Source organism: Camelina sativa, chromosome 14 (assembly GCF_030686135.1).
Source record: "Camelina sativa cultivar CO46 ecotype springtype chromosome 14, ASM3068613v1".
Taxonomy (NCBI): Eukaryota; Viridiplantae; Streptophyta; class Magnoliopsida; order Brassicales; family Brassicaceae; genus Camelina; species Camelina sativa.
Window position 1 is genome coordinate 25491770 of NC_141893.1, and position 23396 is coordinate 25515165.

The 23396-nt window shown below is 35.8% G+C and overlaps 3 protein-coding genes and 1 pseudogene across 4 annotated transcripts; 2 read left to right on the forward strand and 2 right to left on the reverse strand.

Moving 5' to 3' along the window:
• Positions 1 to 12: 12 nt before the first annotated feature.
• LOC104743868 (uncharacterized) lies at positions 13 to 1923 on the reverse strand. 2 transcript variants are annotated; one of them, XM_087485076.1, is made up of 5 exons: positions 1549 to 1923; positions 1306 to 1361; positions 823 to 886; positions 351 to 408; positions 13 to 272 (listed from the first exon to the last, which is right to left on the reverse strand). In XM_087485076.1, exons 1-4 carry the CDS (start codon positions 1702 to 1704, stop codon positions 382 to 384), a joined length of 303 nt encoding a protein of 100 aa, XP_087341202.1. In that variant the 5' UTR covers positions 1705 to 1923; the 3' UTR covers positions 13 to 272; positions 351 to 381. The 2 variants fall into 2 exon arrangements, with proteins under 2 accessions (XP_087341202.1, XP_087341203.1); XM_087485077.1 differs by having other exon boundaries at positions 369 to 408; positions 1549 to 1921.
• A 659-nt stretch (positions 1924 to 2582) lies between these two features.
• LOC147928600 (uncharacterized) lies at positions 2583 to 5706 on the forward strand (annotated as a pseudogene).
• A 9110-nt stretch (positions 5707 to 14816) lies between these two features.
• Positions 14817 to 16457, forward strand: LOC104743871 (uncharacterized). The gene is made up of 3 exons (XM_087484089.1): positions 14817 to 15298; positions 15377 to 15795; positions 15883 to 16457. The coding sequence occupies exons 1-3, from the start codon at positions 15083 to 15085 to the stop codon at positions 16328 to 16330; spliced, it is 1083 nt and encodes a 360-aa protein (XP_087340215.1). The 5' UTR covers positions 14817 to 15082; the 3' UTR covers positions 16331 to 16457.
• Positions 16437 to 20093, reverse strand: LOC104742162 (aldehyde dehydrogenase family 3 member H1). The gene is made up of 10 exons (XM_010463135.3): positions 19615 to 20093; positions 18451 to 18519; positions 18281 to 18377; positions 18000 to 18206; positions 17772 to 17887; positions 17574 to 17678; positions 17331 to 17503; positions 17167 to 17257; positions 16935 to 17084; positions 16437 to 16843 (listed from the first exon to the last, which is right to left on the reverse strand). Exons 1-10 carry the CDS (start codon positions 19828 to 19830, stop codon positions 16610 to 16612), a joined length of 1458 nt encoding a protein of 485 aa, XP_010461437.1. The 5' UTR covers positions 19831 to 20093; the 3' UTR covers positions 16437 to 16609.
• Positions 20094 to 23396: the final 3303 nt, after the last annotated feature.

The following is a 23396-nucleotide window of genomic DNA, read 5'->3' on the forward strand; positions in this document are numbered from 1 at the left end:
TGTTCGAGAGAATTGAGAGACATCAAACTAGTACATTATTCTCATGTCTTTTACACAATATAACACATACAAAACTTATAAAAAGAGTAAACTAAATCTACTCTCTGATTTTTTACCAACAACTAGACAAACGCTATCACTAGTCTTAATTAGTAATAGTACTACAGACTATATAGCTTAGTCTTACATGCCACTTGAACAACTAAGTACTAAACCTAACAACTAGACAAACGCTATCATTAGTCTTACATAGTTAACGGGTTGTGCCGATCCTGCATCAAAACACACACAAGTCCTAACCACACGGTTTGGATCGAGTTCTAAGAAGAGAGGGAGAACAATGGGAAAACCTGAGAAGAAGCTTATACATTTGGATTTGGTCTATGAAAGGGCTTGCTCTGTTCCACCCTGCAATTTCGTCATTGGAAACAGAACATTATGACTCTGCAGTTATATGTACTTGTTAAGTATTATGAATGTTTCACACCATACAAATAAACAGGACCTACAATATAAATGAACAGAACCAAACAATCCGACCCAAAACAAGTTAAAAAAAAAAAACGCAATGCTCGGCTTCCTGCTTTTTTATCCAAAGAACTTGTTGTCTAATTTATGTGATTTGATTAAGTCGATTCATAAAGCAACACAAACATAAACTAAACACAAACAATAATTAAAAACCATTCATAGGTTTTGATTAAGTTCGATTCATAAAGTAAACACAAACATAAACTAAACATAAAACAGTGGCTTTGAGTAGTTAATAACCAACTATCTCCTAACATCTCATCAACTTGTAAAAAAGCTTGTTAACGTTACCTTCTCTGCATTTAGTGTTGTTATTTCAAAAGACTGAGGATCGATATCGAATCCAATCACAGACCTGTTTTGTTTAAGCACCAAAAAAAAGATTAATAGCCACAGGGGATGAATATTAGATGCATTGATGAGAGAACAGATTAATAATAACTCATGCTGCATCTAGAAGAGCAGTTATGTCTCCATATGAATTCTCTGCCTAAAAAAGGATACAGATTCAACACACACTCACACACACTTCAGGCTTCTTGAAGAACAGGAACAAAGCCAAAGCATCTCAAATAGCAAATCAATACTAGCCTTTTATGAATCTTTCTCCACTAAACTCAGTTAAACATAAGAGTAAAGCAAAACGCCCAGTGAGATAATTAAGAAAGACCCACTCCACAGACCACAGAAAGCATGAAATTAACCTCATTGCCCAAAAGGTGTATGTAAGCAACAAAAGCAATAAACTTTTGAGTAGAGGAAAGAAGAATTTACAGTGACAACCATACGAGAAGCAATATGAGGACCAGTTGGGTATTGCTCCAATTCCACTTGCCACACACATCATCAAAACAAAGTTCGTTCGACGAAATCAGCAAAACAAAAAAAAAAAAATGAATAGTACTGAAAAATTCACAGAGGTAATTGGGGTTATTAGCCATACACGAGACTCCTTGAATCTTAAATACAAAACAAAACGAACAAAATTGAAAGGGGGAGATAAGAAATTGCGAATACCTTTTCTCCATAGGTCGAAGACTTGATCGAAGAAGAAGACGACGAGGCGACATCTCTTTCTCCTGCGTATTCATCATCCGATCTCGATAACGTCTCAGGAAGAAGAAGACGACGAGGCGAGATCAATTGTTTCTGGAAACCGATCAGAACTCCCATCGTTTTGATTTCCTCGTTTTCATTGAATCGAAAGAGAATGAGAAGCAAAGGAAGAAAAAAAAAAAACGTAACCAATATAATACTGAGGATGTAAATTGCTCTGCGCAGAGAGCTGGGTCTGTGAAATAATCCGATTAAAACTTTTTTTTTTTGTTTATATTACTAAAAAAATAAAAGACATCCCGTGAAGATGTGTGATGGGTGTGCTCTTATGTCACTACAAAAAATTAGTTGTATTGTATCATTTAAATTGCATCACCCAAGCAAATGATGTAATTTTAAATTGTTTATTTACGAGTGAAGCAAATATATATAATATAACATCAATTAACTATAAGTGATGTTATAATTATCTAATTTGACATCATTTAGTTAAAATTGATTTACTTTTTATTAGATTGTATCATTTTTTTAGAATTGATATAAAATTTAAATTTACATTATTTAGATAAGTGATGTATTTATTTATTTCTGGTGAAATCACTTTTTAAACGATTACAAATTTACATAAATAAAAAACTGATGTTAAAATTAATTATATTAAAAATGGATATACAAATATATTGGTTTTTTAAAACAAAAATAAAATATCTTCAAAATCGATTGAGAGAACCCTACTTCCCCATCTTCTCTCTTCACGCTTCTTCATCTTTTCAAATTTTTTTTTTTGTGTGCAAACTTATTCAAGTTCATAAACTAAGAATTATTGTAGAAGAACAATTGGGTTTTGTTCCTCTTGTCTAACACAATCTAAGTATGTTCTAGAAACTCAAATATCATGGTTAGTTTTGAAATAATCCTTTTGTTTTCATTTGTTAATTAATTGATTGATTAATTTCTAAAGCTTACAGACTAGACTAATCTATTTTTTAGGTTTGATGGATAAGTCATGGATAAAGAAACCACGTTTATCTCAAGATTACATATTAGGGGTGAAAGGTTTTTTGGATTTTGCATTTGGTACATCAACAGCAACCATGATGAAATGTCCATGTAACCATTGTTCTCTGGTGAAATATAAGTCGAGAGAAGATATTGATGGTGATTTGATGCAGTATGGCTTTTTAAGTTCTTACACACATTGGGTACTACACGGTGATGATATATGTGTCACATGTAATGCAAGAGTAGCTTCTGATATTGCTCCTGTTGAAGTAGATTCAACTTCGACTCTCTTGAATGATCTTTTTCCAGATAGTACTACAAATATTGATGGTGGATATGAACCTGGATCTTCTGAGCAACCTATGGACACTGATAGACCATCAACTTCAAGTGGAAATTGTGAAAAAGGAGAAGGTTTTGATGAGTTGCTTGCTGATTTTAATCAAGAGCTATATGCAGGATGCACTAAGTTCACAAAGTTGTCTTTTATATTGAAGTTGTACTATATCAAATGTATGTGTGGAATTACCGACAAGAGGATATCTTTGGTGCTTGATTTGCTGAAAGAAGCATTTACACATGCCAAATTGCCAGCTTCATTTAGTGACATGAAAAGGGTTATTCGCAAATTAGGATTGAACTATGAGTCAATTCATGCATGTCCAAATGATTGCATGTTGTTTTGGGGGGGAAGATGCAGAAAGGAAAATCTGCAAAGTTTGTAAAGCATCTCGTTGGAAAGAAAAGATTAAGACAAAGAGTACAGGATCTGCTGGGTCTGCAACACCTGATGGGTCTGCAACACCTGCTGGGTCTACAATATCTGCTGGATCTGCAGGATCAAAGAAGAGAAAAATTAAAGCTCCTGCAAAGGTTTTGCGTTATTTTCCTCTAAAGCCACGACTACAACGTTTATTCATGTCATCAAAAACTGCTACCCACATGAGATGGCATGCAAAAGCTAGTAACAATGATGGTAAGCTTCGACATCCAAGAGACAGAGAGGCTTGGAAGGTATTTGATCAAAGATATCCCGAATTTGCATCTGATCCAAGAAATGTCAGACTAGGTTTGGCGACTGACGGTTTTAACCCCTTTGGTACAATGAGTGTTAGTTATAGCATATGGCCAGTGATATTATTTCCTTATAATTTTCCACCATGGATGTCAATGAAGCAAACATCAATAATTCTCTATATGGTTATCCCTGGAAAGCACATGCCTGGTAATGATATTGATGTCTACTTGCAACCACTTATAAAAGAGTTGAAGGAATTGTGGTCTGTTGGGATTAAGACGCAAGATGCTTCCACAAACCAAACATTTAACATGCGAGCAGCTATCATGTGGACAATTAGTGATTTTCCTGGTCTTGGAAATTTGTCGGGTTGGAATACATATACTACATCAGCTTGTCCAAACTGCAATTTTGATGCCACTGGACAACGTTTACAGCATGGGAAAAAAAACTGTTTTATGGGTCATCGTCGTTTTCTTCCTCAAGATCATAACTTTCGTCAAAATAAACATAATTTTGACGGAAAGATAGAAACCAGATCTCCTCCAGTCATATTGACAGGTTCTGCAATAATTCATCAACTAGAACAAGTTGATGTTACTCTAGGTAAGAACCATGGTTTACTTAGAATTGGAAAGAAAAGAGGTCGAAGTGGTACTGCTGCAAGAAGTAGTACTCAGCAATGGAAAAAAAAAGTATATTTTTCGAGTTGTCTTATTGGGAATTCATTAAGCTGCGGCATAACTTAGATGTCATGCACATAGAGAGGAATGTGTTTGACAATCTAGTTTACACATTTTTGGATGACAAAAAAAAATCGAAAGATAATCTGAGTGCTAAAAAAGATCTATGTGAGCTAGGTATACGTTCTGAGTTGTGGCCTGATGATAATGGGAAGTATAAAGCAGCAGATTACACTTTGAAAAATGAGGGGAAAGACATTTTTTTAAGTGTCTTAAAGAATGTAAAATTTCCTGACGGTTATGCTTCTAATTTATCAAGTTGTGCTGATGTTAATGGTCGAAAGCTATCAGGCTTAAAAAGCCATGACTGTCAGTGATAATGAGAGACTTATTGATAGTCGCAAGTAATTCTTTTATTTCATGTATGAGATTTCAGAAAATGCAAGAGCGGAATACAAAAAGCCAAAAAAACAATACCATGCCTCACTTATGTGGAAGAAAGAGTTTTTCAAGAAAAAGAAATGAGATTGTGAGTAACTTAGTCATGATATAAACCTATTTTATTATATTGATTTTGTACATTTTTTATGCATGTCTCTTTACTGCAGAAAGTCAAGATCGGAAAAACACCATGTCGAGCCGAATTTTTCATTGAGACTCGCAAGAAACCTGATGGAACCTTTGTGTCTGAGGAGGCGAAAATACGCGCTGTTAGTTTTATTATAGTCACTTTGAATTTTGATCAATACTTTTTCGAAGTGAACTTTTAAGAAAAAAGCTGGAGGTGCGTTGTTTTAGTCTGTTGGATTTTTCCTTGTATCATTTATAAAGGAAGCACTTACCACGTTGATGGAGCAAAATCCGCAAGTCCCGAGCAATGTTACTGCTAGATTGGATGATGAATATGCTCAAGTGTTTGGTCCAGAGTCTTCAGGACGAGTTCGTTGTGTTGGCCGTGGACCCACACCTTCAAAATTAATGAGACACTCGACGGCTGCAACTACACAAGAGATAGAGAATTCTGAAACAGTTACCCAGCTGAGGACACAATTGAAAGTTTTAGCAGATCAGGTTAAGGCAATGTCTACATTCGTTGGACAAATACTTGGTAATTCAACTGGCGAACAGGTATTAATATATAACAATAGTTTTGTAAGTTTATTTGCATTAGTATAAATTAGATATATAAAACTAATGTTTTACGTTGAAAATTCAGGCAACTGCATGGGCTGTAAATTTTGCAACAGCTTTTGCGAACATACCAAATCCAGCCTTTGTAAACATTCCAAATCCACCGAATCCTCGGGTAATTTATTTGCATATTACTCTCTTTGATATCAGATATTTAGATAATAAACTAATGGATTGAATGCTTTTTTCCAGGAATTGGATGATGGTGCCAATGATATACGCTAGATGCTTAAGCATTCAACCAAATGCTAGTCATCATCATCTACGTACGATGGTCAACATCTGTTTGTCACAACATTTTAGCCTGCAACTTTTATTTATTTATGTTTTATGTATTTAATTTGTACGTTTATTATGGACTAATTTTGTAAATCATTCTCAGATTTCTTTAAATTAAATTTAGAAATGCTTTTTCGTTTTTAATTAATTATGTTTTTAGATTTTAAAATACTGATAATAACTAAATATGATAAAACACATGAGTATTTTTGCTTCACTTTACAAATGATGTGAAATTATTTCAAAATATGTTTTTTTAATTAATACCAAAAAATGACTAAAAATATAATTTTCGCATCAATTTTTAAAAGTGATGCTATAGCCAGAATCATTAATAAAAACTGACATAAAAATAGCATCATTTATGTAAAAGTGATACTATGTTTCCAATCAGTTATTGTAATTGACACAAAATTAACATCATTTAAAACAAACGATGCAAATATTATAGATAATTGCATCAGTTACTAATGAAACGATGTCAATTATTTGCATCACCCCATTTTATATCATTTAAATAAACGATGAAAAATTCTTTTGCATCAATTATAAGTAATGCAAATATTCAAAATAAATGATACAAACTGACCTTTTTTTTGTAGTGTGTAGTCTAGAATCATGGTCCATTACATGCTCTTCTTTTGAGAGAAACAAGAGGATAAGTAGCTCCATTAGAGAATTTATACGAAAATGCTTTGAGTAAATCTTTCGTGAATATTTCATGTAAAAATTGAAACCAAAGACATATAATTTCATTCTCACTACATACTTTAACTATATCGTCTCGTTGTAGCTTTCCGACGGCGTTCATACTCTTACCTCTTATTATCTTTTTATTGTCGGATATAATTCCGATCTGTGAAGCCGTGTGGTTTACCGTACCTTTTATCGTATACAAAGTGCATCTCCAAAGAAATACAAAAAAACATCGTCATTTTGATTGATTACTTTGTTATCTCCAATGAACATCCAATATTCCAATCTTTTCTACTTTACCCGTTAAGATAAAGTATTTTGGAGTAGAAAATGAAAAGTGATGTGTAGGGAAAAGAACAACAAACTTCACCGTAGTTCTCACAATTTTTCGGATTTGATCTCCATAAACATCAGATCAACAATTAAAAATAGGATCTCTACTTTTCGATCTCAGAATCCGGGTTTGCTGAGTAATTGAACAACAACCATTTCTTCACCTATTTATCTTTCTACGATTTGGGCTATTTACTTGGCTTTTAATTATGAGTACAATTAGATTTCTATGTAATGGTATTTTGCTATTAGCCTATTAGGCTTGGGCCATTTTTTAAAAATGCAGTAAATTAACTAAAAAGTTGACATGGAAAAGATATTAATATTATTGGATATCAAAGTTGAGTTGTATTAATTCTTTTAATTTGATTGGCTGGATGTTTTAATTGAGGTGTCAGCTCCAGGAATCTCTAAAATGCTGAGGTGTCAACACTTAGGCTCTAACTGGTGACCAGTATTTAGGAAAAGAATGGAAAGGAATGTGTTGTTCTTCCTTGTTCCTTATTTTTGTTACCATTTACAAGTAACACATTTTCCAAATTCTGGAACATGGACCCCACACTATTCCTATACGTTCCTTTTTTTTTATGAATCATAGAAGAAATTTGTTCCTCTCCAATTTTGATGTGGAACAAATAGGAAAATAAATAAATTATTATTTATAAAAAAATAATTCATGCAAAAGTCTAATAAATTGTAAAACAACGTTGATGATAACTATCAAATTAAACCTAACTATAAAAGGTACATGATAATGTCAAAACTCTTCTAAAAAATTCTATCTTTTGATTCAACTAGTTCCACAACTTATCATAAACAATTCGTACATATCCAATATCAAATTCAAACTCATCTTGATCTATCTCATAATTATCTCATGAATTGTTTAATAATTTAAGTCTTATAAAATACAACTATAAATAGTCTTCAGCACAAGAAGCCATCGACCATAGGAAAAAAAACCCTACGATCCATAGACGTAAAGGTGAAAAAAAAATCATACAGTATTTTATAGCATAGGATTCTTTTTTAATGTTTTGCTTACAGTCTTGTGTTTGGTTTTGTTAATTTATGTATTTGATTTTGATCTTTAGAAAATACTTGGATTATGGCAAGTTCACGAGAGACTAGTGGATCATCACGGCGTGGAGGTCTTTAGAGAAACAAAGGCAAATCGACCACTGCATCAGGGATTGACACCGAAGGAAAGGTATATATGTTTTGTATATAATTATATATTGAATTTCAATGCATATAGGATGAACTGTAATACTGTATTTAAATGAAACATGATTACTGAGTATGTATATATTATAGTATGTATGGAAGGAAAGGCATTGTCAAATTATGCTTGAACTCGTTATTACGGAGCTAAAATCAAATGACCACTCTAGTAGAATGTCGAATGTTGCTGGTAGAAAAAGAGTAGAAAACAAATTATTTGAGTTGACCGGAGAGAAGCTTGTTTGGGATGGTGAGATAAAGAGCAAAATCGAGTACTTGTATAAGCTTTGGCAAATTAATAGGCAACTGATGGAACGCACGGGTGTTGCTGTTGATCCGTCTACTGAACAAATAATTATGACAACATCTTGGTGGAATGATCGAATTGCTGTAAGTCTCTTTGTTATCATTTATAAGATTTTTATATGAATAGAAAAAAATATTCTAATATGTTTTGAATCATTGACAGGAATTTGGAAATAAAGGAAAATTTGTTCGGGTTTTGAAGAACAAGCCTATGCCCTACAAAGATTTGTTGGACCAGATATATGGTCAACATGATGTCGATCAAGATGAACGTTACTCTCCGTTTACTTTTGGGGCACATCTCCAGGAGACACAATCTGCTTTAGCAAACACGGATGATCTAATAATACAAGAAACACAAGAGGATCAAAGTACAAAACCATCTTTAGATGTCACTAATTTGGTTCCTCCTACTAATCAAGTACGTGAAACAACAACAACCCAGAAGAAGTCTGGTCTTCGTCCATCAAGAAGAAGAACTCATTTTGAATCGCAAGTTGAGACTGGCTTTCAACGTGTAATAGATACTCGTCAAGATTTATTACAAGAACTACGTTCACGAAAGATTCAAAAGCTATCATATGGCGACGGTACGGTGGTTCTAGAAAAATTACCTATTGAACAACTTGGAACATTTTGGTGGGAGGCGAATAAGTTATTAAAAAAGGATGCTGACATTCGTGAAGCATTTATAAAACTGGAGAGTGTTGAAACTAAGATCAAGTACATGGAGGCTTTAGTTGGAATCGATAGACACGGGTATCCATGCAACAACGTCAATCTGCAAGTGGCAACTAATTTTATGGAAAACAGCCAGCAATTAGCTGCAAATGTTTCTGTGGAGAAGATAAGAGAACGAGCAGTTGGATTTAGTATGTCTCCTCATATCACAGATGACATCGCATCTCACCATCTCTCCCAAGAGTTTGAAAATAATTTAGGAGGCTCTCAGGCTATGAAAACTAGTTTTACAGCTTTACTTGGGTTGCCTTCTTCTGAAGTAGGAGAACCGACTACTAGACCACCAATGATCAACTTAGTCGGTGATAGTGGTGACAACAATATTGATTAGACATTTTTTTTTAATTTGATATTCCTAGGATTTGTGTTTGGTTTTTTTCTTTGGGTACGAAGAACATTTTTCTTTTGTTAGATTTTTATACTTTTAAATTTATTTCCTTTTGATCTTATTAAATTATTTTTTTTGCTTGAGTTTTATGTTGGATGTTCTATTTATTTCTTTTGGTATAAGTTACAAAATTCATTGCAACAAAAAAAAAACCCTTACGAGTGAGAAAATTGGTTTCTAACTTTATATAATTATGCTAAAAATTTGACAATGATATTTGCAGGAACTTCGTATTCTAGAGTTACGGTTACATGGGATTCACAATTTAACCGATGAAGAGTTAGCAGAATTGATGTTATTGGAAGAGGAAGAGTTTATGCAGAACTACATGGAACCAATCATAAACTACTATCAAAAGAATTTTTTGAGAAAACCCATGATCGAAGAGTGGGGAAACGGTTGGAGTATCATACAAGGACAAATTTACAAGAGTGAAATGTCATGCCACACTCTTATACGCATGAGTTCAAAAGCATTCACCATTTTGTGTGAAGTTCTTCAGAATAAATATGGATTACAAGAGTCAAATTATTTAAATCTAATTCTTTATTTCAAAAAAAAAAAAAACGAAACTATCGAAAGTCTCTAAACTAACCAAATCCATACCATACATACACTTCAGTTTTTAATAATTGTTAAGTTAGATGCATAGGCTGATGACCATACATACGGGCCAAAAAGGCCTTCTCTAAACCAATTCTAATCAGAATTATTTCGTCAACTTATAAGGGCTTCTCTCTCATTTGCTTGCAGTTTATCGCGGTTTAACAAAAGAGATAAATAATTCGCCTGCAGATTGTTGCGTTATTCATTGAAGAGAGTGATCTAAAAGAACTTTAGTGAGCTATGAATCACTTAACGTGATTTTACGAGTTCACATCTCAACCGTAACCCTATATATTGACTAATCACTGTTAATAATCAACTATATCACAGTGAAAGCAAGAGCTGCGAAATAGAGAGAGCGGCTCAAAAACATATCTTCATTCTTATTATTCTCCAATTACATAATGTGTCTTTTTATAGTAGAACAAATGATAACCTAATGATTACAATAGTGAAGTTGATCTCTGACAAGTGTAACCATCAGCAGCACGAGATTGGTGACGCAAGGGGAGCATATCGGTTCTGCATTTGTATTGTAGTGTGAGGTGTCTGCAGGGTTTTGACTGTACGAAACAGAGGACAAGGAGCATAATGCGTGAAGAACTAAACGAATTGCGGTTGTTCGAACAACTGGACTGTACGTTTCAAGAAAGTCCACTCCTTTCTCCTGATTGTAGCCCTTAGCAACGAGACGGGCTTTAAGTCTATCCAAGCTGCCATCAGCTTTAAGCTTCGTTCGAAACACCCACCTGCAACCTAGTTCATTCATATTTGACTCGTGTGGCACTAAGGTGAATGTGTTGGTTTCAACAAATGACTCGACTTCACGTCCCATAGCTGCTGTCCATCCTGGGTTTTTGAGTGCTGTAGCTAATGTTTTTGGCTCCTTGAATGGTGTTTGAGTAATATGGAGCGCATACTTGGGATTTGGTTTTCGCACTCTATCTTTGCCTCTTGTGACCATAGCGTGATCATTGATTGTAGGAGCTTGAAGCGGGGGAAAATCATCAGCTGTAAACATTGGAGCCTCATAAGAGTGTGAAGAGGTATGTTCATCTGTGTCAGTACTGACAAGAGAAGAATCAGATTCGGCAGGAGTTGTAGACGATTCTGTTTCGGAGTGTACAAGTTTTATTGCAGAGCCTGGTGCAGAAGCAGATATATCAGGAGTTTCAGGGTCAATTACTAACACAGGTTCTTGAATCCGAGGGGAAATTACAGCATCTGAGATAGTCGGGGACAGAAAGCTTTGTTGCCAGGCAGAGAGTAACGGTGTTGTTGCTGGAGGAATAAGAGCAGTGTAATCCATTTCAAAGGGATAGACATGTTCATCAAAAAGAACATGCCGACTGATATATACTCGACCAGTCGGAGGATACACACATCTGTATCCTTTGTATTTCTCGTTGTAGCCAAGGAATACACATTTGAGGGACTTAGGATCAAATTTGTTGGAGCCATAAGCACGTAATGTGGGATAACAAGTGCTGCCAAAGACTCTAAGGTGTGAGTAGTCTGGCTTGGATGCAAGCAAGACCTCATGAGGACTCATAAACCCTTGATGAACAGAGGTTGGCAAAATATTACTAAGATGATTAGCCGTGAAAAAAGCCTCAACCCAATACACTTGTGGAACTTTACTCTGAAACATCATGCTCAGTCCTAGTTCAGTCAGATGTCGATGTTTTCTTTCTGCTAAACCGTTCTGTTGCGGCGTGTGAGGACACAATATTAATTGTTTGATACCATTAGTTGCAAGGTAAGTTACGAATTGAGTGCTAACAAATTCACCACCTCCATCACACTGAAACATCTTGATTTTCTGATTAAACTGATTATCAACAAGCCTTTGGAATAGTAGAAAAACTGAGTAGAAATCAGATTTATTCTTCAAAGAATAAAACCAACAATATCTTGAGTAATTGTCAAAAATGATAACATAGTATTTAAACCCTTGAGTAGAAGTGACAGGAGCAGAACCCCACAAGTCACAATGCAACCTCTCAAGCGGTCTAGAAGCTACAAAAGTAGAAGAAGCAAAAGGTAACTGAGCACTCTTTCCAAGCCTGCACGACTCACAAAGCTTGTTGGTGTGTTTATTGACAGAAATTGCAGCAGTAGAAGAGAGGTGTTGGAGAATCTCTGCACTTGGATGCCCCAAACGGTTATGCCAGACATCGTCACTAGTAGCAAGTTGTCTCATGGAATAGAAGGCACTGATTGCAGGGTTGTCCAACACATAGTAGTCCTTACTCCTGTTTCCAGTTTTGAGGAGCTGTTTGGTATGCTTGTCCTTTACACGCACACCATGAGAATCATATTTAACAGAGCAAGGATAGTCATCACAGAGTTTAGAGACTGAGAGAAGTGACTTAGCCACATTCGGACAAACAAGCACATCGTTTAGAGGAAGAAATTTACCTGACAATGTCTGAAGAGGGACATAACCAATGTGAGTGATTGGTAAGAATTCTCCATTTCCAACCATCACTGAATCACTTCCTTGATACGGCTGAGCATGTTGCAGGTTTGCCGTTGAATTGGTGATGTGAGCCGTTGAACAACTGTCAGGAAGCCATCCATTATCAGTATGATGTTCACCATCAGAGATTCTCATAGCAACTAGAGCATCGAGTAGTTCAGGTTGCACATACTCTTCATTGTAATGATTGTAGCAGTCAAAGGCACTGTGACCATACTTACCGCAGATCTGACAAGTCGATCGAGAGGTTCCCATTGTTTTATTATGCCTGTTCTGACCACCCTGATTGCTACTGTGCTGTTGGAAACCACGACCTCTAGTAGAGTAGTTACCACAACCTCTGAATCCACCACCAGATCGTCCTCCTCGAGTGTTTGATCCTCCTCTGTCAAAGTAACTTTTCTCAGCTTGAAAAGCAAGATGTGGTGAAACAGCAGGGGCCGTGTTGTAGGTTTTCAGTTTATCGTCAAAGGAGATGACTTTAAACACAACATCTTCATAGCAAGGACCAGGGACCGAATCCATAGAATGTTCAATAACAGTAGTAACCGACTCATACTCCTTGCCAAGACCAGTGAGCAAACCATGAATCTTTTCTAAATCAGTCATGGGAAAACCAATGGAATCAAGTTGATCATAGATCTGTTTCAGTTCACTAAGATACTCTTCCATTGTTCTTCCTATCTTAAGACAACCTCTCAAACGATTCTGCAACTCAAACTTCCTAGTAGTGGACACCTTATTGAACTTTTAGCTAGAACATTCCATACCTCATAAGCCGATTGCATACCATACACTGCTCGCAGAGCTGGTTCCGTTAGTAAACCACAGATCCAGGCCATGACCAATTGGTCATTACGAACCCACTTCACAAAGTCTGGGTTAGGCTCTTCAGAGGGACCTTCAACTCCAACAGCAGGACGAGTGGTTGCAGGTCGAGTAGCATCAGGACGTGTTATTGAGCCATTGACGTATCCAAGTAACATTTGTGGTGAGAGAAAGGACTCAAATTGAGTCTTCCATAGGAGATAGTTGGACTCTGATAGTTTGAGAGTCACAACTTGAGAAATAGAAAGATGAGAAGAAGAAAAATAATCTTCTGAAGCCATAGATCGTATTAATGTTGCTCTGATACCATGAAAGCAAGAGCTGTGAAGCAGAGAGAGCGGCTCAAAAACATATCTTCATTCTTATTATTCTCCAATTACATAATGTGTTTTTTATAGTAGAACACATGATAACCTAATGATTACAATAGTGAAGTTGATCTCTAACAAGTGTAACCATCAGCAGCACGAGATTGGTGATGCAAGGGGAGCATATCGGTTCTGCATTTATATTGTAGTGTGAGGTGTCTGCAGGGTTTTGACTGTACGAAACAGAGGACAAGGAGCAGAATGCTTTTCGTTTTTGTTACCGTTAGTAACCAAGGCTAACTGGCAAATTGCAGTGGGCTCAAGGCCCATCTTGATTTGTTTCTGGGTTGGACAGGGTGTGACACTCCTTACACAGAGCAACTGATTTCAAACCACAAGATCTCAATTTTGAAGACGATGGCCCTATTTGTTTCCTTGTTGCTTTTCCGTTTTTTTCATAATAAAAACCTTAACAGCTTTCATTGACTTCCACAATTGGAATCTATTGTATGTGGCTAAGTTATTATTGGACTGATCTCAATCCCAGTTGTAACAAACCCGAACTAATTGTTAACCAAGAGTAATAATTGAGCTTAGCCAAACAAATTGATCCAAAATCTGAACCACCTTAACCAACTTTCGGTTTACCTCAAATTCAATCGTTCTGTCAACAAAAATCCCTTTAAATTTACAAGAAATAAAGCTATAATATATATATTATTTAATTAAAAAAGAACTTAAATTTTAAGGAAATACAAAAACAATCATCGAAAGGTCAATCTAAAGTAATCATACCTGTTTACCTTTCTTGGCAAAAGTGTTGGATCCAATTGGTAAATACGGTGACCAGTTGTAATTTTCTTTTGCCAAGATAGAATGATTCCAAAAATTGGTATCAGCGAAGGAACCCGGTAAATTTCATCGTGTTGCCAGCACCAAAATGATCTTTCCTAAATATAATTTGACATTTTTTTACTCAATGCTAACTAAAGCAACCAATCTTAATTTTCCATGTAAAGAATTATATCATTACATTTTTACAAAAGTCAATTCCTAATCTTTTTGGACAGTAGTCATATTGTTGTCATATGTGAATATATATTAAAGATATCGTATATATTATGACAACAGCGACTCGTTATGAGATTGAGATGAAATAAAATGACCGACCAAAGAAAAAAGATAGGTTAAAAAAACGAATCAAGTTCTAGATGAGAGCGTTTCTTATCTTGAACCTTATTGATCTGTGCTCCTATCTGTTTCGGTCAATGGCAAAAGATTTTGTCTAAAAAAGGAAGTTACGATAACAAAAACGTTTCAATTCTCTCATTCATCTATCTCCCGAAAACGTCTCTCTCTCTGTCTCTTTCTCTTTCTCTTTCTCTTTCTTTTTCTCTGTCTCCGCCGTGAATGGCAACACAAGGTATGGCTCAGCCATCGGCGAAGAAACGAAGCTTTCTCCTCCGTGATCTCTTCAAACTTTGCCGATCAATCTCAAGGGTTTTGCCTCGTGAAAAACTTAAACATCATCATCATCATATTCATAAGGCTAAACATGTCACAAACGAATCCAAACGTGTTGATGAAGAACCTAAACGGAATAAACCTAACGCCTTCAAAGTCCAGGTTAGTTTCACAACAAAACATACGATTTAATTCTTTTGAGGTTCGGTAATATGTATTTGATAGATTTTCTTTTCCTAGGAAACGAAGGGGAGGGATACTAATAATAATGAGGAAGGTGTGGGTCTTTGTAAGGTTCGTAGCTATAGATATGACAACACCAATACCAATTTCGTGGGGAACAAGAAACGAATATCTCTTTCGAGAAGTTGTAGCCACAACACGGCCACGGACACCTCAACCAACTCGACATTGCGGAGTTTCTCGTATGTAGGGAGGAGCAACAGGATGACGGATTCCGGTGGATTTATGCCGACACTTAAGAGATCTACAACCACGGTTCCAAGGAGCTTTGCCAACCCGATTTTGTATTCGAGCTCCTCGGCCAAAGTGGCCAAACCTTCTCCAACAGAGAAGAAGCTAAGATGCACGCTTGAGGAGCTATGCAACGGATGTACCAAGAAGATCAAGATCAAGAGAGATGTTATTACCAGCTCAGGGTTGGTTCTGTTTCTTTACCTAACTTGGCAACAAGGTTACGAAAAGAAGACTATATAACTAGCTTCCTAAATTTTTGTGTTGTGTAGGCAAATGAGTGAGGAGGAAGAGATGGTGGAAATAAAAGTGAAACCAGGATGGAAAGGAGGAACAAAAGTAACATTCGAAGGCAAAGGAAACGAAGCAATGGGGAGTACCGTACCGGCTGATTTGATATTCGTGATAGTTGAGAAAGAGCATGAGGTGTTTAAAAGAGAAGGAGATGACCTCGAAATGGATGTGGAAGTCTCTCTCGTCGAAGCATTAACGGGATGCGAGCTTTCTGTTGCTTTACTTGATGGTGACAATATGAGTTTGAAGATAGAAGATGTGATTCACCCTGGATATGCTACAGTTGTTCAAGGCAAAGGCATGCCAAAATCAAAGGAGAAAAGGAAGAGAGGAGATTTGAGAGTTCGGTTTCGGACTAAGTTCCCACAACAACTTACAGATGAACAAAGGGCAGAGATTCATAGCATTCTTGAAGATTCTTCTTGATCTGTTGCTACACAACTCTCTTTCCCTTTATACGGGAACTTTTACAACATGGTTTAGATAAAAAATCACTCTGTGTCATCTTTGTTTGTAAACAACTAAGTTGAAATGAAGAAACCGGTTACCAATCTTTTATTTATCAACTTAAATATTCATCCACAATAAAACAAATCATATATCTTTTGACAACAAACCATGTTCATAGGGTAAAAAAACCAAGAAAGTAAGATACAAGGGGAAAGTGGTATTCATGTTTTAGTCTTAGGCTACGATCTTAGCCGTTTATGATAAACCTAGAAGGACTTTGAATATATTGAATATATTGCTGTCGACAAGGGCTTTTAACAACCTAAGCTTTCCTCTCGAGTACGGTGGGTACCTGACTGGGGCATCACCAAATAGGCTTCTGTAGAGAACAGCCTTCTTGTGACTGAAAGCATCAAATGAGAATTTGCCATGGTAAGCACCCATTCCACTTTCACCAACTCCTCCAAATGGTAATGTGTGAAGTGCAAGCTGCAAAACATCGGTTTTATTATGATAAATTGCTAAAGTGTGTGTGTATGTATCCAGCTTAATAGATCAGATAGAGCTAGTGTGTTTTTACATGAACAGCTATGTCGTTGACCACTATGCCTCCAGCGGAAACTGTCATGGCGAATCTCTCTTTCAGTTTCTGGTTATGGGTAAACAAGTATGCAGCCAGTGGTTTTGGTCGAGAATGAATCACGTCAAAACTCTCTTCCAAGTTGTTGAGCTGTAAAGAACAAAGGAGATCGTTAAAGTTGCCTCCAAGGAGATGAAGCAGAGCCTATATAGAATGTAAAAATGGTTCCTACCGTGATGATTGGGAGGAGAGGGCCAAATATTTCTTCACTCATGATCAAAGAATCTAATGGTACGTCAAGCAAGATTGTTGGAGCAATTTTCCTGAAGGATGTAAGACTAAAGATCAGCATAAGGGAACTAAGGGATAATGAGAATATAAAAGAGAGGAACTTACAGGTTCTCTCTGTCTTTGTCACCACCGTAGACGATTTTGTCAGAAACTTCCTTCTCTTCTAACAGCTTGGATAGGCGATCAAAGTGGTTTGAGTTTACTATACGTGACATATCTTTCGAGTCCATAGGCTTCTTCCCATAAAATGTCTCCAATTCATGCTTCATGGCATCAATCTGGGAAGAGAGAAGAAAAGGTCAAATACAAAAGTGCATCAAGAAGCTATCTTAAGGTTCTTAACCTTACCAATTTTGGAGCAAATTCTTTTGTTGTCAAGATGTAGTCAGGAGAAACACACGCCTGACCATTGTTGCAACCCCATTTGCCTGCGATTATCCTCCTGACAGTAACCTTTCCAGTATACGAGAAAGAACAAACTACATTAGCCTCAGTACAAACAAAACATTATGCAGGACTCTGAATGAAAAAAGTATTTTTCAGTACTTTCAAATCGGTGTTTGAGTCTACTACAACAGGAGATTTTCCTCCAAGCTCCAAGACAACTGGTGTGAGATGCTTTGCAGCTGCAGTCATTATGACACGCCCGATTTTGGAACTACCTAACCAAGCAAAAGTGGGAATTTTTTCAGTGCGTTTCATGTTGCTCCTCATGTATGAAACCTTTGAGGAACAACTTTTAAAAGAGACAATATAGTCAAGTTTAATAAGAACCTGTGTAGAATATTTTGTCCCACTTTTGATCTAGCAGAAGAGTTGTCTCATTAACATTTCCTTCGACAACCCTCACCGCAGAAGGGTCGAGATACTGTTCCAGTAACTTTGCGAGCAGAGCAGACGATGCTGGAGCCAGTTCTGATGGCTTTAAGACAACAGCATTTCCAGCAGAAATTGCCCCAATTACAGGATCAATAGACAGCACTTGCAGAAAACAAGAAACTGTCAGAATTCATACACAATGTATAGAGTGAAAGTTCAATCAATAAGGGACATACAGAAGGGATAGTTCCAAGCCGAGATTACTAGGACAACTCCAAGAGGCTCAGACACAATCTCGGCCGATGCAGGAAACGTCGTTAGAGAAGTCTTTGCCTGAAAGCAAAACAGAACAGTAAATACCATAGCTTCAACAAAACTCTGCATAAGGCCTTGATCAAAAACACACCTTATCCGGCGCCATCCAGTTCTTTAGCTGCTTAAGAGCTAACTTGCACGAGTTCCTCAGTAGAGCTACCTGCATAATTAGTCAAACATCATAATCAGATAACAGCTAATGTAATCAAGAATAGTCTTTGTCAAAATCGACAGCTTAGGGCCAAAAGTGATAAAGACCATGGACCACTAAAGAATTGGCAGAACCACAAACTAATCAACTCAAGGGTAACTTCTGTTGGTAACATTAAATGATCAGGAAAAGACAGTTTTCGAAAGCTCTGTGTGGGTGTCATTGGATGTAAACGTTGTTACAGAGTTAAGGAACAGAAGTAATGGAAAACGTGGGAATCCATACGGGTAGGTATCAGTTGCACAAAGATATTAAATGCGTATTGCTTTCAAGAGGACCCCAATATTTTTAGAGTATTGGTTCCTACATCGAACAAACATAAAGTTACCAGCAGTTTTGATTTGACTTGAGTACTATTAAAGTTACGTTGCACTGAAGTTGTATTGTACAAATGTTGACACACAACATCATCGACGTAGCCAACTAAGGTGAAAAGATATTAATGACTTCGACCAAGTTGGAGAAATATACTAATCCAATTTAAACAGAGGTATGGCTCATAGACAAATTCAAGAAATATCTCACTAGACAAATTATGTACTCCTTGATGGTTTTAAACGACGCTTACAACTAATCATAAAGGAGTGAGCATGCTTCTTTATTTTACGCAAAATCTACCAAATATAAAACAAAAACACCAAGTTCAAACTCAAGTCGACAACAAATAAAAACACTAAGACTAATACGAGGTTATATGCTTTCCTACTAATAAATCAACAGATAAATCAATCAACCTCGAATAAAACAATAATGAGTCTCACAAACTTAATTCAGGGGGTAACAAAATAGCTAATTCACACTGTAATTAATTACAAATTAGCTTCTAGTTTTCGTGAATCCTATATTACCACAATGCCACCACGCGTTTGATCACACTGTAATAAATGGATCTTCAATTTTTTAAAATTTAAAAAAACTCAGAAACTTAGATTCGAATTAGAATTGATCACCAATCTCAATTCTAATCTAACAAGCTGGAGAAAGCAAAATCATAAAGAGGAAACCAAAAAAAAAAAAAAAAAAAAACAGAGTATGTTTAGAGACCTCAAAGACAGAAGATTCAAGCTCAGGCTTGCCGAGATCGTCGCGAAGAGCCTCGACGATCTCATGCTCATGGTTATCACAAATAACCAAGAGCTTCTTTAGCTGAGTAATTCTCCAGTCATAACCACGAGTCACTCCATCATCAAAGCTCCGACGAAGCTCGTTCACCAAATCACTCGCTTCCGCCGCTCCAAACACCTTCTTCGCTGCCGCCATTCCACAAAACGTGTGCTAATCAAAGACGTTACGCAAAAGATGTCACGGGAAAGAGAGAGAGAGAGAAAGAGAACAAATATTGAGTCCGGATCCCGAGAAAAAAACTGATATTGATTTCTTTTTTTTTTTTTGATTAAATGAGTGAAAATAATAAATATTCTTCTCGTATAAGATATTGACGTTGCTCGTGTCACCAAAAACAAAAACAAAAAAAGTGATAATTTCTTTTATCTTTTTCTCGATATTTGCGTGCGTTTCAATATATTCATAACTCATATTTATAGACATGTCGAAAAAAAAGAAGAGGAAACATTAATCTATAAATAGAAATATATATATAATGAAGACATCAAGATAAATTTTAAAAAAAATATATGTATATAGAATGAAGACCAAAATAAGAATAAAAATAAAAATAAGGTAAAGATGATAATGTAATGGTAGTACGTGCGTAACCTATGAGTGATGATGTAAAAGAGAAGAGGCGTGTGGGTATAACTCGCGGAGCATAAGCGAACCTCACAACTCACGTGTCATGAGCGTGAGATACACGTGCGATATCTGCGAGTGTGATGGACACTGATGTGGGTGGGTTGGTGGGAGAAGTTGAGATTAGGCAAGACGACGGACCATATTATTGTATTATTGATGTTTTGGGTAGAGAGAGTTGTGCAAATTAGCTGTGTTTTACCGGGTCAAGGTTTTCTATTTAAATTCAACTCTTTTTCTCTTTTAATATCTTATCTACTTTTATTTTGGGTGTGACTGTAAGACATTAATAGAATAAATTATTAAAAAGGTGGGATTGTTTTTTTTTTTTTTGTTTCCGTGTACTAGTCAAAAAAAGAAAAAAAACATGATGGAATCTAAAATAAATTATATATCCTAAAATATTAGTTATAGGTATAATTTTATAATCAAAAATATCCGAAATAACCTAGATATCCAAAAAGCATTGTAATATCAAAATTATACAATTTTTGGCAAAATCTAACCAATTTTATTAAAATTGAACAACTTTTTAGTTTTTTTTTAAACCAATCCAAACCCAACACCTATTAATAAGAAACCTGAACTGAATAATTAATTTTAAAAGCTGAATGAATAATAATTTATCTTACCCAAAATTATCTTAATCCGAGAAAATTTGAAACGAATTATATCCGTAATCGGAACACACCTATATGATCACATGTAAAGCCCTTAACAAACTGTAGCAAAAAAAAAATGGAAAAAAAAAACAAAATCAAGAGAAAAATAGAAAAAATTCTGGAGGAGAAGGATGTCTTCCTATATTTCAAACTTCAGTAAAACTTCTATAAATTAATAATGTTTGGACCATAATATTTTATTATTATTTTTTTTTTAACAACCGAAACTTTTATTAATCAGTAAAAGGGTAATACAGAAAGTCAACCAGCCAAGGAGGTGGTACAATATACAGAAAAACATAGAATTGTGAGTAGAAGCAAAATGGGAAAGCTTATCTGCAGCTGAATTCCTTTCACGATTCACGTGTTCTAAGGATGAGTTTGGAAACTTAGAGATCCAATATCGTATATCGTATAGCAGGGAGCCCAATAAAACATGATCCTCACATCTGTTGATCAGCGAAGTTAACTGTTGACTGTCACTTTCGAACCAAATATATCTGTGTCCATGATGTTGGAGATGGATCCGGTTATTCTCTGGTTTACTCATGGTTAAGAAGACTTGGTCATCAAGTTGGACGTGATTCGCTCGAGATCAGCTGAGTGATTTAGTTTCCTTAATATGCAGAGTTATGATTTGTACAGATTGTCATTTTTTGTGTTTATATATATGTGTAAAGATCGAACATCAAGAACATAGAAAACTTTTGGATCCTCTATTTGTTCATGGTATCAGAGCCTGAACCTTTCCTATAAACAAAAACGTTTCTTTTGTTTTCTTTGAACGACGATGGTGGACGGTGTTAATCCTCCGACGAACCCGAACGGTAATCATGCCGTGAACACGACTGAAGTGAGGCGGACGATCTCACCTTACGATTTGACCTCTGCTGATAATCCAGGGGCTGTCATCTCTCATCCATTGTTGAAGGGAGACAACTACGACGAGTGGGCTTGCGGAATGAAGATGGCACTCTGTTCCCGCAAAAAATTTGGTTTTCTTACGGGAGCAATTCCTAGGTCTGTAGAAGGATCTGCTGACCTTGAAGACTGGTGGACTATCCAAGCACTCCTTGTGTCTTGGATCAAGATGACCATTGATCCTGCGCTTAAGTCCAACACATGAGCCCACATTACTTGAAGAACATGTAGGAATCCAAGTGCCTCTGCTTGTAGAGGTGAATTAGCAGAGCGTAGTTTAGCACACCCCGCCATAATCATTTTTCCATTGCAATCCCGTAGTAGCCATCCAGTGTTTGTAAAGGAACGATCCATTGTAAATCCGCTGTCGAAATTACACTTCAGCCATCCTTCTGGGGGTGGAGACCAATGAGTATCTCTGTTTAAGTGTCGCATCTGATGTGTAGTTGTAGAAGATTGACAGTTATTATATGTAGTCTCTTGGCTTGTATTAGCTTCTAGCCATTCATTTGTTTCTTTTATTCCTTTGTTGGCTTCAACATCTGGATTTCTTGATATCTTGCGGAATAAGAAATCATTTCTAGCTTTCCAAAGTCGCCACATAATCCAAAAGGGCAGTAGTCGTTGTTGTCTTGGTAAGGATTGAATTCTAGCCAATTGGATCAATTGACCAATATTGTCTTCTACATCATCACCCAGCCTGAGATGGCCCACATTGCTAATCACACACTTCCAAACTGATTGAGCAAACAGGCACATAAATAATATATGATTTGTAGTTTCCTCTCCTAGACAACACCGTTGACAAATAGGACTTGCTGGAACCTTTCTTGTTATAAGTTGTGTTGAAGTTCCTATTGCCCCTGAGAAACATCTCCATAGAAAGTGTTGGATCTTTGGGGTGATTTGCAGTTTCCAAATAGCTTTCTTCAAGACTGTTGAACCTGGAGATAAGGTTGTGCCTGATTTTGCGTAAGACATTTTATTAATTTATAATGATATTAATTTATCTACAAATTAATAATTATTTTTATAGTGTAAATTAATAATTATTAATTTATAGATATATACTTTAATTTTAAAAATTTTAAAATTAAGAATTGAGACAATTTTAGCAAAATAAGACTAGACTTTACGATGTTATCAGTTTAGAATTAAATTTGTAATATTTAGAAAACATTATTAACAATAAATTACAAATACTCTATAAAGCTATCAAAATGAAGATGGTCTATATAGAAATTAAATTTTTTTAAAAAACTTAGCTATTTTTATGACATGTTACTATCATTATAGTTTGAAAACACAACATAACCATTATTTAGACCATATTTCACATGGAGATTTCAAAAAAAATTATTATCTTATTATTTTATCAAATTTTGATATTTTTTACACTGGTCTGGTTTGGGACCAGCAAAATTTATTAATTTCTAGTGTTTATTAATTTATAGAGTTTTAGTTTATAGAGGTTTTACTGTTGGTATAAACACA